Source organism: Lethenteron reissneri, chromosome 5, assembly GCF_015708825.2.
Source record: "Lethenteron reissneri isolate LAM-NWPU_2019-01 chromosome 5, ASM1570882v1, whole genome shotgun sequence".
Classification (NCBI taxonomy): Eukaryota; Metazoa; Chordata; class Hyperoartia; order Petromyzontiformes; family Petromyzontidae; genus Lethenteron; species Lethenteron reissneri.
In genome coordinates, this window is record NC_083783.1 from 3,599,219 (window position 1) to 3,614,479 (window position 15,261).

At 54.4% G+C, this 15,261-nt stretch overlaps 1 protein-coding gene across 1 annotated transcript in view; it reads right to left on the bottom strand.

Moving 5' to 3' along the window:
* The window catches only part of LOC133351394 (intersectin-1-like), a 33,907-nt gene that overhangs the window by 16,945 nt on the left and 1,701 nt on the right, over nucleotides 1–15,261 (bottom strand). The window contains exons 2-5 of the mRNA XM_061566557.1: nucleotides 11,915–12,007; nucleotides 9,515–9,578; nucleotides 6,363–6,511; nucleotides 5,294–5,437 (exon numbers count right to left, since the gene is read on the bottom strand). Of these exons, the coding sequence (XP_061422541.1) occupies nucleotides 5,294–5,437; nucleotides 6,363–6,511; nucleotides 9,515–9,578; nucleotides 11,915–12,007 (450 nt within the window). The remainder of the gene's footprint in view (nucleotides 1–5,293; nucleotides 5,438–6,362; nucleotides 6,512–9,514; nucleotides 9,579–11,914; nucleotides 12,008–15,261) is intronic.

Below are 15,261 nucleotides of genomic sequence, written 5' to 3' on the forward strand. Positions count from 1 at the left end.
CAATAACCATGAGCGGGTGACGTCACTCCACGTGCCGCACCCCTCCCCAATAACCATGAGGGGGTGACGTCACTCCACATGCCGCACCCCTCCCCAATAACCATTAGCGGGTGACGTCACTCCACATGCTGCACCCCTCCCCAATAACCATTAGCGGGTGACGTCACTCCACATGCCGCACCCCTCCCCAATAACCATGAGGGGGTGACGTCACTCCACATGCCGCACCCCTCCCCAATAACCATGAGGGGGTGACGTCACTCCACATGCTGCACCCCTCCCCAATAACCATTAGCGGGTGACGTCACTCCACATGCCGCACCCCTCCCCAATAACCATGAGGGGGTGACATCACTCCACGTGCCGCACCCCTCCCCAATAACCATTAGCGGGTGACGTCACTCCACATGCCGCACCCCTCCCCAATAACCATGAGGGGGTGACATCACTCCACGTGCCGCACCCCTCCCCAATAACCATTAGCGGGTGACGTCACTCCACATGCTGCACCCCTCCCCAATAACCATTAGCGGGTGACGTCACTCCACATGCCGCACCCCTCCCCAATAACCATGAGGGGGTGACATCACTCCACGTGCCGCACCCCTCCCCAATAACCATGAGCGGGTGACATCACTCCACATGCCGCACCCCTCCCCAATAACCATTAGCGGGTGACGTCACTCCACGTGCCGCACCCCTCCCCAATAACCATTAGCGGGTGACGTCACTCCACATGCCGCACCCCTCCCCAATAACCATGAGGGGGTGACGTCACTCCACATGCCGCACCCCTCCCCAATAACCATGAGCGGGTGACATCACTCCACGTGCCGCACCCCTCCCCAATAACCATGAGGGGGTGACGTCACTCCACATGCCGCACCCCTCCCCAATAACCATGAGCGGGTGACGTCACTCCACGTGCCGCACCCCTCCCCAATAACCATGAGCGGGTGACGTCACTCCACATGCCGCACCCCTCCACAATAACCATGAGCGGGTGACGTCACTCCACATGCCGCACCCCTCCCCAATAACCATGAGCGGGTGACGTCACTCCACATGCCGCACCCCTCCACAATAACCATGAGCGGGTGACGTCACTCCACATGCCGCACCCCTCCCCAATAACCATTAGCAGGTGACGTCACTCCACATGGGGCAACCCCCCCCCCCCCCTCATTAATAATCATGAGCTAAACAATTTTTCCGTTGAATATTTCAGATTCACTGCAAAATACACCCGTCCTTGGACGGGCAAAAAAGCTAGTTATACATGAGGGCCAAATCCTTTCTATGTGGCTACTGCCGAGCAAGTGCAAAAACTACAAATGTATAAACAAATGAAATGCCACCAAAACGTAAGGCACCAACAATGGAGGAATCAGTCCGTTGAGCCACAACCCAGACCACAATCCCAACTTGTCTAACAAGCCACGAAACCTTCACAGGAGGGGCAGTGGAGTGTCAAAAGATGATTATTATTATGAGGTGATGACGACGATGATAAACATCGTGTTGGTGGTGGTGATAGTGACGATGATGATGGTGGTGACGATGATGGTGGTGGTGGTGACGACAATGATGATGGTGGTGGTGACGATGGTGGTGGTGATGGTGATGATGATGGTGGTGGTGATGGCGGTGATGATGATGATTATGGTGGTGACGATTATGGTGGTGATGATGATGGTGGTGGTGTTGACGATGATGATGATGATGACGATGGTGGTGGTGACGATGATGATGGTGGTGACGATGATGGTGGTGATGATGATGGTGACGATGATGATGGTGATGACGATGATGGTGATGGTGACGATGATGGTGGTGACGATGATGATGATGGTGGTGACGATGATGGTGGTGACGATGATGATGATGGTGGTGACGATGACGATGACGGTAACAACGATGATGATGGTGGTGACGATGATGGTGGTGGTGGTGACGATGATGATGGTGGTGGTAACGATGGTGGTGGTGATGATGATGATGGTGATGATGGTGGTGACGATGATGGTGACAACGATGATGATGGTGGTGACGATGATGGTGGTAACGATGATGATGGTGGTGGTGACGATGATGGTGGTGGTGACAACGATGATGATGGTGGTGACGACGATGATGATGATGGTGATGATGATGATGGTGGTGAGGATGATGGTGGTGATGATGATGGTCATGATGGTGGTGACGATGATGGTGATGATGGTGGTGACGATGATGATGGTGACGACGATGATGGTGGTGGTGACGATGATGGTGGTGACGACGATGATGGTGGTGACGACGATGATGGTGGTGATGACGATGATGGTAACAACGATGATGATGGTGGTGACGATGATGGTGGTGGTGGTGACGATGATGATGGTGGTGGTGACGATGGTGGTGGTGGTGGTTGTGGTTGTGATGATGATGGTGGTGACGATGATGGTGACAACGATGATGGTGGTGATGATGATGGTGGTGATGGTGGTAGTGACCATGTATAAAGCCGCTGCTGTCGGCTGCTGCCGTGGGGCGATGCTACAAGCAGTAGTGGGAAGTGCAACCACATCCACTGCTGCACGGTACTATGCTTCCGGATCCACGCCGACCGCATTCACCAACCGACACTTCTCGGCGTCGTGCAGCACGGCAAAGCGACCCCGGCGACACGCCGCACGGCTCGGGGAGGCCCTCGTCGAGCGGTGGATAGATCACGGCCGGTGACTGACAACGATTGTGATGCCGGTTTGCATTCTTGTCAGAGTGCTTGGGAGGTCGCACGTTCTCTTGTGCTGCCCCGAGGGGTCTGCAACTCACTTCCCCCCCAGCCATCCGTACTGTCAACACCCTCCCTCCCTGCCATTGTTCATGTCCACACAGCGGACACTTCCTACATCCCTTAAGATGACACGATCTGAACAATGGAAACGTGAATGCGTTCCAACACCGATAAATACGGAGATACAGGGAGAATACACGCGGAGAGAAACGCACAAATGCACACATACGCAGAGAAATGATAGAGAGAAACAGACACACGCACAAAGAAAAACACAACAACAATAACCGCCACCATTCGCCACTTAAGTGGTGGTGATGTCTCCACGGCACTCGTGCCAGGCTAGGTGCCCTTTGAGGCCACGTGAAGTGTGGAAGGCTCGCTGTTGGCAGGTCATGGGTCAGATCCAGGTGCCATATGTTGACTGACTGGGAAGACTGGCAGAGGCATCACCTGTGCTCCCTACCATGCCAACTTTCAGAAACCCACTCACACAAACAAAGACAAAGATCCCCCATATAGCCTTCAACCGACTGTTGGGGCAAGTGCTGTTAGGAAGTGACACCTATGAAGGCCGTCACGACACACGAGAGGGTGGGTGGCCAGCACCAAGCCCGAAACACAATCACACAGACACTCACACAGACACTCACACAGACACTCACACAGACACACAGACACACTCATACAGACACTCACACAGACACTCACACAGACACACTCACACTCACACACACAGACACTCACACACAGAGACACACACAGACACTCACACAGACACTCATGCACTCACACAGACACTCACGCAGACACTCACACAGACACTCACACAGACACACAGACACACTCACACAGACACTCACACAGACACTCACACTGGCCGATGCACCACCTGTGCCCCCTACTGTGCCAACTTGCTGTGCTTTAGCCACCCGGCGCTCCGCTCGTTGTTGTGAGCGTCGCTCCTCTACCCTCCATTGTTGCTAGAGGGTGACTGCCTTTAACTGCCCAGTAGCGTCCTTCACAAGCCTCCTCCACAGAGGCCGATCTTGACTCCGCTGATACCAGTCATCGGCAAGTCCACTCAACTCCACATCCTCCTATACCACATCACTCCATCTCTTCTCTAGCCCGTGCCGCCCCTGCTTAGCCCGCTCTATCCGGCTGAACAAAAGCTGTTTAGGCATGCGGTGGTTGGGCATGCGGGCTACATGACCCAGCCAACGCAGCCTAGATGGCCGGAGGAGCTCACCGATGGGGCTTTGTCCAGATCTTTCAAGGATTTGTGAACTCCTCACACAATCCAACTTTGTTAAACCCAGGATCGATTGTAGGCAGGGTCCACGTTTCACAAGCAAAAGAAGGGCGGGCATGACCGTGGCTAAGAAGACTCAAAACTTGGTGCGGAGCGACAGACCAGGAAGCTTCCACACAGCGTTATGCAACCGATGAAAAGATAATGCCGCTCGACTGATTCAGAGTGAGACCTCTTCTGTAAAACCGGAGCCGGTCATGACCACACTGCCTAGGAATGGAAAACTTTCCGCTTTTTCCACAACTGCTCCATCACCAATTGAGAGTTGTGGGGGTGGAGTGTTTGATGGCACAAATACCCAGGCAGTTTTGGTTGGCCTAATGGTAAGGCCCCACCTCTTAGTGGCACGCTCCAGGTTCAGCAGCAGCACCTCCAACTCATCCTCTGAGTGAGCAGCAATCACCAGATAATCAGCATACGTAACATGGTTGATCGATAGGGAGCCTTCCCTTGACCGCACCCGGGCATCGATCAGTCTCCCATTGTATCTGTACCAGATGGAAATTCCTCCGGTACAGCCATTGAAGACTTCACGAACTACGTGATCAAAAATATGTAAAATATGGGAGCCGTAGGACATCCCTGTCACACTCTAAGGTGAACAGGGAATGGCTCCGACTCCCGGCCACATAGTTTTACCCAGGCCTGTCCACCATCATGAAGGTCCTTAATGATTGTGAACAGAGAGGACTCCAAAAGCACGAAGAACAACCCAAAGCCCAAGCCCACTGATGGTATCATAGGCCTTGACCAGGTCAATAAGATATAGGTCCTGTTGGAATTTCCTACACCTGTACGGACACACAGACACTCACACAAACACAGACTCACACATTCACACAAAGACAAAGACCCCCTGAAAAGCCTTAACAGACTGATGGGGCAAGTGCTGTTAGCGAGCATCACCTATGAAGGCCGGCACGGCACACGAAGGGGATGGCTGGCCAGAAACAAGCCCGGCCACCTTTGTCTCCCCAGTAGCGATATTTACACATCGCCATCAGGTACTCATTTGAGGTCGAGTCGATCTAGGGGAGGCCCAGGACCGGTTCAGATAATCGTCACTGGTGTTGGCCGTGAGCGGGAATCGAACTCGGGTCGCCAGGTTTGTAGCGCAGCGCGCTAACCGCTACACCACCGCTCCCGACACATTTACACTCACTCACACACAGACAGGAGCAGGGCGAGGGAGGTCTCACCAGACACTGGGAACGCGGGAGGGTGAGTCGGCCCCTCCCCCACAGAGACGCAGGGTGGCACAGCGTGCGCTGGGCCGGGCAGCATGGGCTGCGGCGGCGCCACTCCGGGGGAGAGATGACAAGGGGCAGCAGCTGCCGTCCTCCCTACAAACACCACCACCACCACCAACATGTCCCACACTTCCTGTCAACGATGAGTAGCGCCGTCGCTGCAGGAGAACGCAACGTGCAGGCTGGAGAGCGAATAAGGGGGGTGAACAGCACGCGGAGGTACGGGCAAGTGAGTGAGTGCGTGATCGAGTGAGTGGGTGAGTAAGTGGATGCGCGAGTGGGTGGGCGAGTGGGTGAGTGAGTTGGTGAGTCGGTGAATGAATGGGTGGGTGGATGGGTGGGTGAGTGGGTCAAGGTGCGCTGCTCACAAACAACAGCAAGGCACGACTCTCATCATGCACTGCGTATGTGTCACGTGATCACCACAGTGCATGTACAATGCTCTCACAGCCTTGTCCACGTGAGTCAAGACACCTTCAAAGAAGATGCGGGGATGGGGGAGGTTCGCCGACACTTGTAAAATCATCAGACAGAAGAAGCGCACGCTGGCTGGCCACTCACGAGCAGAGGTTGCTAACGGGTTTTGATTCCTTACCCGTACCCGGCCGCACCAGGGTCGCAAACGGGTACCCGTACCCGTACCCGGCTGTACCCGTACTCTACCCGTACCCAGCTGGGTACGGGTATCGGGTACCCGATTGCGACCTCTGGGATGAAGCCACGTTGCAGGCGCGGGTGGGTTGATTCTAGGAACTTGAATTGTGAGAAGAGACAAGACGTTGGTAAATGAGTGACAAACAGTTACTCACCAGTCACTCACGGTCTACCCGTACCAGTACCCGGCCGCACCAGGGTCGCAAACGGGTACCCGTACCCGGCCGGGTACGGGTAGCCGGGTATCGGGTAGGGTACGGGTATCGGGTACCCGATTGCGACCTCTGCTCACGAGCCCACACCACACGCCACAATTAGGGGTGAGCACCGAAGACCCGCGCTGAGGAACGAGCGGCGAGCTCACCGTGGGCGTGCCCGGTGAGCGAGTGCAGCGTGATGGGCGGCACCGCGACGGGCAGCGGGTGGCCCAGCAGGGCCATCTTGATGAGCTTCATCGCCACCGAGAAGCCAACGAGGTCGACGCGGCCGTCGCGATCGTCGTCGGCGAGGGCCCTACACACGCACGCGGCCACACGGACACACGTCACACACGTCACACACGGACACATGGACACACGTCACACACGGACACACGTCACACACGTCACACGCAGCCACACGCAGCCACACGCAGCCACACGGACACACGTCACACGCGGACACACGGACACACGGACACACGGACACACGGACACACGTCACACACGTCACACACGTCACACACAGCCATGGACACACGTCACACACGTCACACACAGCCACACGTCACACGCGGACACACGTCACACACGTCACACACGGACACACATCACACACGGACACACGTCACACACGTCACACACAGCCACACGGACACACGTCACACACGTCACACACGTCACACACAGCCACACGGACACACGTCACACACGTCACACACAGCCACACGTCACACACGGACACACGTCACACACGTCACACACGGACACACGTCACACACGGACACACGTCACACACGGACACACGTCACACACGTCACACACAGCCACACGGATACACGTCACACACGTCACACACAGCCACACGTCACACGCGGACACACGTCACACGCAGCCACACGGACACACGTCGCACACGGACACACGTCACACACGTCACACACAGCCACACGGACACACGTCACACACGTCACACACGTCACACACGGACACACGTCACACACGTCACACACGGCCACACGTCACACACGGACACACGTCACACACGTCACACACGGACACACGTCACACACGGACACACGTCACACACGTCACACACGTCACACACAGCCACACGGACACACGTCACACACGTCACACACAGCCACACGTCACACACGGACACACGTCACACACGTCACACACGGACACACGTCACACACGGACACACGTCACACACGTCACACACGTCACACACGTCACACACAGCCACACGGACACACGTCACACACGTCACACACGTCACACACAGCCACACGGACACACGTCACACACGTCACACACAGCCACACGTCACACACGGACACACGTCACACACGAACACACGTCACACACGTCACACACGTCACACGCGGCCACACGGACACACGTCACACACGGACACACGTCACACACGTCACACACGGACACACGTCACACACGGACACACGTCACACACGTCACACACGTCACACGCGGCCACACGGACACACGTCACACACGGACACACGTCACACACGTCACACACGTCACACACGTCACACGCGGCCACACGGACACACGTCACACACGTCACACACGTCACACACGTCACACACAGCCACACGTCACACACGTCACACGCGGCCACACGCGGCCACACGGCCACACGTCACACACGGACACACGGACACACGTCACACACGGACACACGTCACACACGTCACACACGTCACACACGTCACACACAGCCACACGGACACACGTCACACACGTCACACACAGCCACACGTCACACACGGACACACGTCACACACGTCACACACGGACACACGTCACACACGTCACACACGTCACACACGGACACACGTCACACACGTCACACACGTCACACACGTCACACACGGACACACGTCACACACGTCACACACGTCACACACGGACACACGGACACACGTCACACACAGCCACACGTCACACACGGACACACGTCACACACGGACACACGTCACACACGTCACACACGTCACACGCGGCCACACGGACACACGTCACACACGGACACACGTCACACACGTCACACACGGACACACGTCACACACGGACACACGTCACACACGTCACACACGTCACACACGTCACACGCGGCCACACGGACACACGTCACACACGGACACACGTCACACACGGACACACGTCACACACGTCACACACGTCACACGCGGCCACACGGACACACGTCACACACGTCACACACGTCACACACGTCACACACGTCACACACAGCCACACGTCACACACGTCACACACGTCACACGCGGCCACACGGACACACGTCACACACGGACACACGTCACACACGTCACACACGGACACACGTCACACACGTCACACACGTCACACACGTCACACACGTCACACGCGGCCACACGGACACACGTCACACACGGACACACGTCACACACGGACACACGTCACACACGTCACACACGTCACACGCGGCCACACGGACACACGTCACACACGTCACACACGTCACACACGTCACACACAGCCACACGTCACACACGTCACACACGTCACACGCGGCCACACGGACACACGTCACACACGTCACACACGTCACACACGTCACACACAGCCACACGGACACACGTCACACACGTCACACACAGCCACACGTCACACACGGACACACGTCACACACGGACACACGTCACACACGTCACACGCGGCCACACGGACACACGTCACACACGTCACACGCGGCCACACGGACACACGTCACACACGGACACACGGACACACGTCACACACGTCACACACGTCACACACGTCACACACGTCACACACGTCACACACGGCCACACGGACACACGTCACGCACGTCACACACGTCACACACAGCCACACGGACACACGTCACACACGTCACACACAGCCACACGTCACACACGGACACACGGACACACGTCACACACGTCACACACGTCACACGCGTCACACGGACACACGTCACACACGTCACACACGTCACACGCGGCCACACGGACACACGTCACACACGTCACACACGTCACACACGTCACACACAGCCACACGGACACACGTCACACGCGTCACACACAAACATACCACCACACACACCTGCACGCAGCAACACACAACCTCGCGCAGCATCGTACACCGCCACGAGCCAGACACAACCCCACACACCGAAGGGCTGCACACGCAGACAAGTACGGACACATCCACCACGCACGTCAAGGCAGGTGACAGCAAATCAGCGAGATCCGCGGCGACGGGCGGGGAGGCCACTCACCAGACTTGCGCCAGCACCAGCTGCGGCAGCCCGGACTGCAGGAAGAAGCCTCGTGCCTGCTCCCCTACATGTGCGCACACAAAGACAAAGGTCCCACTTAATTTGGAGCTTTCGTGACTGCAGGAATTATTCTTTGGTTCTTTCGGTAAAGTCACGTATAAAGATAAAATAATAAATTAAATTAAATACTAGCATACGACGTTTCTGTGTTCCTATGTTTGTGCTCACTCTATGTATCTCTGTGATATCTGTCTGCTTATATGTCTGCTGTCTATATGTTTCTGGTTCTGTGTTCTATCTCTCTCTCAAATTTTAGCATTCTCAGGAAGAACGTAATCAACCAGATAGGTTTTGATTTAAAGCTTTCGTGACTGCAGGGATTCATCTTCTTGGTTCTTTCGGTAAAGTCACGTAGAAGGGAAGTAATAAAATAATAAAAATAAAACATAATAAAATTATTCTCACGGCTTTTCGGCCAGAGTCTCTGTCGCCTCGACGGACCTGGTTTTCACCTGAGGACGGCTGCTTGCGTTGAGGACGGCTGCTTGCGTTGCCGAAAAGTCGTGAGAATAATTTTATTATGTTTTATTTTTATTATTTTATTACTTCCCTTCTACGTGACTTTACCGAAAGAACCAAGAAGATCAACCAGATAGGGTGTTGACTGTTATGTTATCCGACTCTCTGTTGTATTACATTACATTTCTAAGTATACTAGATTTGTGTTTCTATTTAATCTATACCTGATGATTATTGCTTGTGTTGCAATCGAAACGTCGTATGCTAGTATTTCATTTAATTTATTATTTTATCTTTATACGTGACTTTACCGAAAGAACCAAAGAACAAAGATCCCACGTCTAGCCCGAACACACTTTTGCGGCAATTGCTGCAAGTAAGCAGCTGCGAAGGCCGGTATACGGCACCAGGCCCGGCTGCCTTTGTCTCCCTCTTGTCGATGTTTAGACATCGCACCGGGTACTCATATGAGGTTGAGTCGACCTAGGGGAGGCCCAGTACCACTTCAGATAATCCTCACTGTGGGCGTGAGCGGGAGTCGAACTAAGATCGCTGGCGATCGTAGTTCAGCGCGCTAGCTGGCCACTGCACCACCGCGCTCCCTACGCACGCACACAGCGACACTGTTAAGGACTCCAGTGCGTAGCCAGAGGTCATGAACGCTGATCCAACACCACTGAGATCGAATCCCAAGTCTCAACCCTCGCCTGTGATTAAACCGCATCCTCAAGTGGAGCGAGTTGATGGTGTCAGCCCGGTCACCAATCACGGCACAAAACAAGAACTCTTCTTCTTGGTTCTTTCGGTAAAGTCACGTAGAATGGAAATAATAAAAATAATAAAATAAAACGTTATAAAATAATTCTCACGACGTTTCAGCCACAACGCAAGCAGCCGTCCTCAGGTGAAGACCAGGTCTGTCTACGTGACTTTACCGAAAGAACCAAGAAGATGAATCCCTGCAGTCACGAAAGCTTTACATCGACAACAAGAACTCATCGCCGCGTTAAATTTGGTTTTGCATTCGGGTGCCTCAATGGTAGAGCGAGTGGCTCACAATCGGAAGGCAAGGTCAAATCCTGTTTGGGGAGTTGTCTCAGCCCATCGTTCAACGGAGGTCGATAAAATCGGTACTGCTTTGTGGGGAAGTCATCAGCTATTGCCCTACGTCAAAGTTGTACTCAATAACCTCGGAACGTGCAGGGGCAAGTCGGAAAGCCGGAGGAGTCGGTGGCGACTGAAACCCAGACTTGAACCGAAACTCTCAGTGGTTTGACAATTGTTTTTTTACCCTTTTATCTGGCAACAAAACTGACACCTTTATTTACAAAGAGTCATATTTGCATTGACCACAATACCTGCAGTCATAATGCAAACAAAAAAAACATAACTCTGATAATGTATGCACTGTCCTTGATGTTGATTGGTCCACACCCGAGACAGCTTTCCTTAGAGCCTAGTCTCACATGCTGTTGGACCAGATGACGCCAAAAGGCGGTAGTTTCTGCTCGGTATCTGTGACCCCTGAGTGACCCCGGTGGGGGGGGGGAAAATTCACACTCCTACATGAGGCACTTCGGCTTTCACTAATTCACATCACGAACAGATTCACACCGACGCCTCCGGCTGCCGTGCAGGCCCTAACGTGCGGCCCCCGACAAGACACAAAAGTGAAAACGCCCATCATCATCATCGTCATCGTGCTGCAGTCAAAGCCTCAATGGTTTCAAATGAGTGGCGGCCCTCACACCGATGATGTCTTATCGGCCAGAGTGGCCCCCCTCTGAAAGTGAGTGAAGAACACTGGGCTAAGCCCTGGGAATGGCCAACGTTGGTGCACGTTGACAGCAGGTGCTGTGCGGAGACGGAGCGAGGTCGTGCCTGTGATGAATCCGCCGGCTGGGGAGAGGCTGTAGAAGAGATGGTGGTGCTTTTCCCGCTCCTCCAGAGTCACGATCCAACAGTCGGCCCCACCTGTGTGGCACAGCACAACAACAGGGTACACGGCACAGCATACACACCATGCATTATACACCACACAGCACATTATACAGCACACACAACACATTATACAGCACACACACCATGCATTATACATCACACAGCACACCACAGTATACACCACCCACATTATACAGCACACAGCACACACAGCACAACACAGGGTACACAGCACAGCACACCACACATACACCACACAGCACACACAGTACAGCACAGGGTATACAACAGAGCACACACACCACACATACACCACACAGCACACACACCACATTATACACCACACAGCACACACACCACATTATACACCACACAGCACACACAGCACAACACAGCACACACAGCACACACAGCACAACACAGGGTACATGGCAGAGCACACACACCACACATTTACACCACACAGCACACATAGCACAACACAGCACAGCACACACAGAACAACACAGCACACACAGCACAACACAGCACACACACCACACATTATACACCACACATCACACACAGCACAACACAGGGGATAAGGCATAGCACACACACCATGCATACCCCACACATCACACACAGCACAACACAGGATACACACAACAGCACACAAACCACAGAACACACCACAGCAAAAACACACAGCACACACAGCAAGCATAATACTGTACTGTAGGGTACTGGCCACAGAACGAACACCCCCCCCCACTCTACAGGCAGGTCTCACGGCACGACACACCCCACCATACAGGACACGCATCACCCCACAGAGACGCATTACATCACTCCCCACAAACCGCAGGACACCCATCACACCACACACACCCTGTCGACTGGCACAGAGACTCACAGGCTCAGGTGGACACCCAAACGTAGACTCGCAGAGTCAGAGGTACACCCCGAGACTCACACAGAACCACCATATACTCGTCCATAGACCTGTACGGAGACCCATATACGGTACGAACGTAGAGAATCATGGACTCACACGGAGATGCATGCATTGACAGAGGCCCATAGAGACTCCAAGTCTCACACAGTGACCCCATCGACTCATGTGGAGGCCGCATAAGCCCACATGGCATTGTGTTGCCTGGAATCCCACGGCGAAGACAGTTTCTCTCTTTCTTTTCCGATCAGAGGAAACAAGAAGATGCTCGGTGTAGTCGGAACTTTGCTTCGTTCATCATTTCATGTTTTTTAATGCTGTGCTTTATGTAACCCCCCCCCCCTTTTTTAAATGAAATATTTCACAATAGATTTCACACTCTCTCTCTACCCCCTCTCTCTAAGACAGTTTCACACCACCAACACAACCGCCACCGCCACCACCACCAACACTGCCACCACCAACTCGCCGCCACCACCAACACCGCCACCACCACCACCACCACCAACTCGCCACCACCACCACCTCGCCGCCACCACCACCACCAACACCGCCACCACCACCACCGCCACCACCTCGCCGCCACCACCGCCATCACCGCCACCACCTTCGCCACCACCACCGCCGCCACCACCACCACCACCACCGCCACCACCACCACCACCACCACCACCACCGCCACCACCGCCACCACCACCACCAACTCGCCGCCACCACCACCACCACCAACTCGCCGCCACCACCACCACCACCAACTCGCCGCCCCTTTATCGCCGCTTGCTCCGCCAGGAGGGAGCCGGGCGGCTCCTGGCCGGGATGCGTCCGGACAGAGCGAGAGCAACAACAGGAGCCTTGAGCAAGAGTCGAGTTCACTCCCTTCCAAGTTCACTCTTTCATTCACTCACTCATTCACTCCCTCCCTCCTTCACTCACTCCCTCCTTCACTCACTCCCTTCTTCACTCACTCCCTCCTTCACTCACTCACTCATTCACTCCCTCATTCACTCTCACTCCCTCATTCACTCACTCCCTCATTCACTCCCTCATTCACTCTCACTCCCTCCTTCATTCACTCCCTCGTTCACTCACTCCCTCCTTCACTCACTCATTCACTCCCTCGTTCACTCACTCATTCACTCACTCATTCATTCCCTCGTTCACTCACTCCCTCGTTCACTCACTCCCTCATTCACTCACTCATTCACTCCCTTCCAAGTTCACTCCCTTCCTCCTTCACTCACTCATTCACCCCCTCCCTCCTTCCTTCCCTCCTTCACTCCCTTCCTCACTCACTCATTCACTCCCTCATTCACTCCCTCATTCACTCACTCCCTCATTCACTCACTCCCTCATTCACTCATTCACTCACTCCCTCATTCACTCACTCCCTCATTCACTCACTTCCTCATTCACTCCCTTCCTCACTCCCTCCTTCCTTCCGTCCCTCATTCACTCACTCACTCCCTCACTCACTCCCTCATTCACTCACTCCCTCATTCACTCCCTAATTCACTCACTCCCTTCCTCACTCACTCCCTCCTTCCTTCCCTCCCTCATTCACTCACTCCCGCGTTCACTCACTCCCTCCTTCCTTCCCTCATTCCCTCCCTCATTCACTCACTCCCTCATTCACTCACTCCCTCCTTCCTTCCCTCATTCCCTCCCTTCATTCACTCACTCCCTCATTCACTCACTGCCTCATTCACTCACTCCCTCATTCACTCACTCCCTCATTCACTCACTCCCGCGTTCACTCCCTCATTCACTCACTCACTCCGTCCTTCACTCCCTCCCTCATTCACTCACTCCCTCATTCACTCACTCATTCACTCACTCCCTCATTCACTCACTCCCTCATTCACTCACTTCCTCATTCACTCCCTTCCTCACTCCCTCCTTCCTTCCCTCCCTCATTCACTCACTCCCTCATTCACTCACTCCCTCATTCACTCACTCCCTCATTCACTCCCTTCCTCACTCCCTCCTTCCTTCCCTCCCTCATTCACTCACTCCCTAATTCACTCACTCCCTTCCTCACTCACTCCCTCCTTCCTTCCCTCCCTCATTCACTCACTCCCTCATTCACTCACTCCCTCATTCACTCACTCCCTCATTCACTCACTCCCGCGTTCACTCCCTCATTCACTCACTCACTCCGTCCTTCACTCCCTCCCTCATTCACTCACTCCCTCCTTCCCTCCCTTTTTCATTTTGTTTTTATTAATCTAAAACTCTGTTCCATCTTCACTCCCTTCCTTCCCATCCTTCCTTCAACCCTCCCTTCCTCCTTCAACCCTCCCTTCCTCCTTCCCTCCCATCCTTCCTTCTACCCACCCTCCTTCCCCCCCCCCTC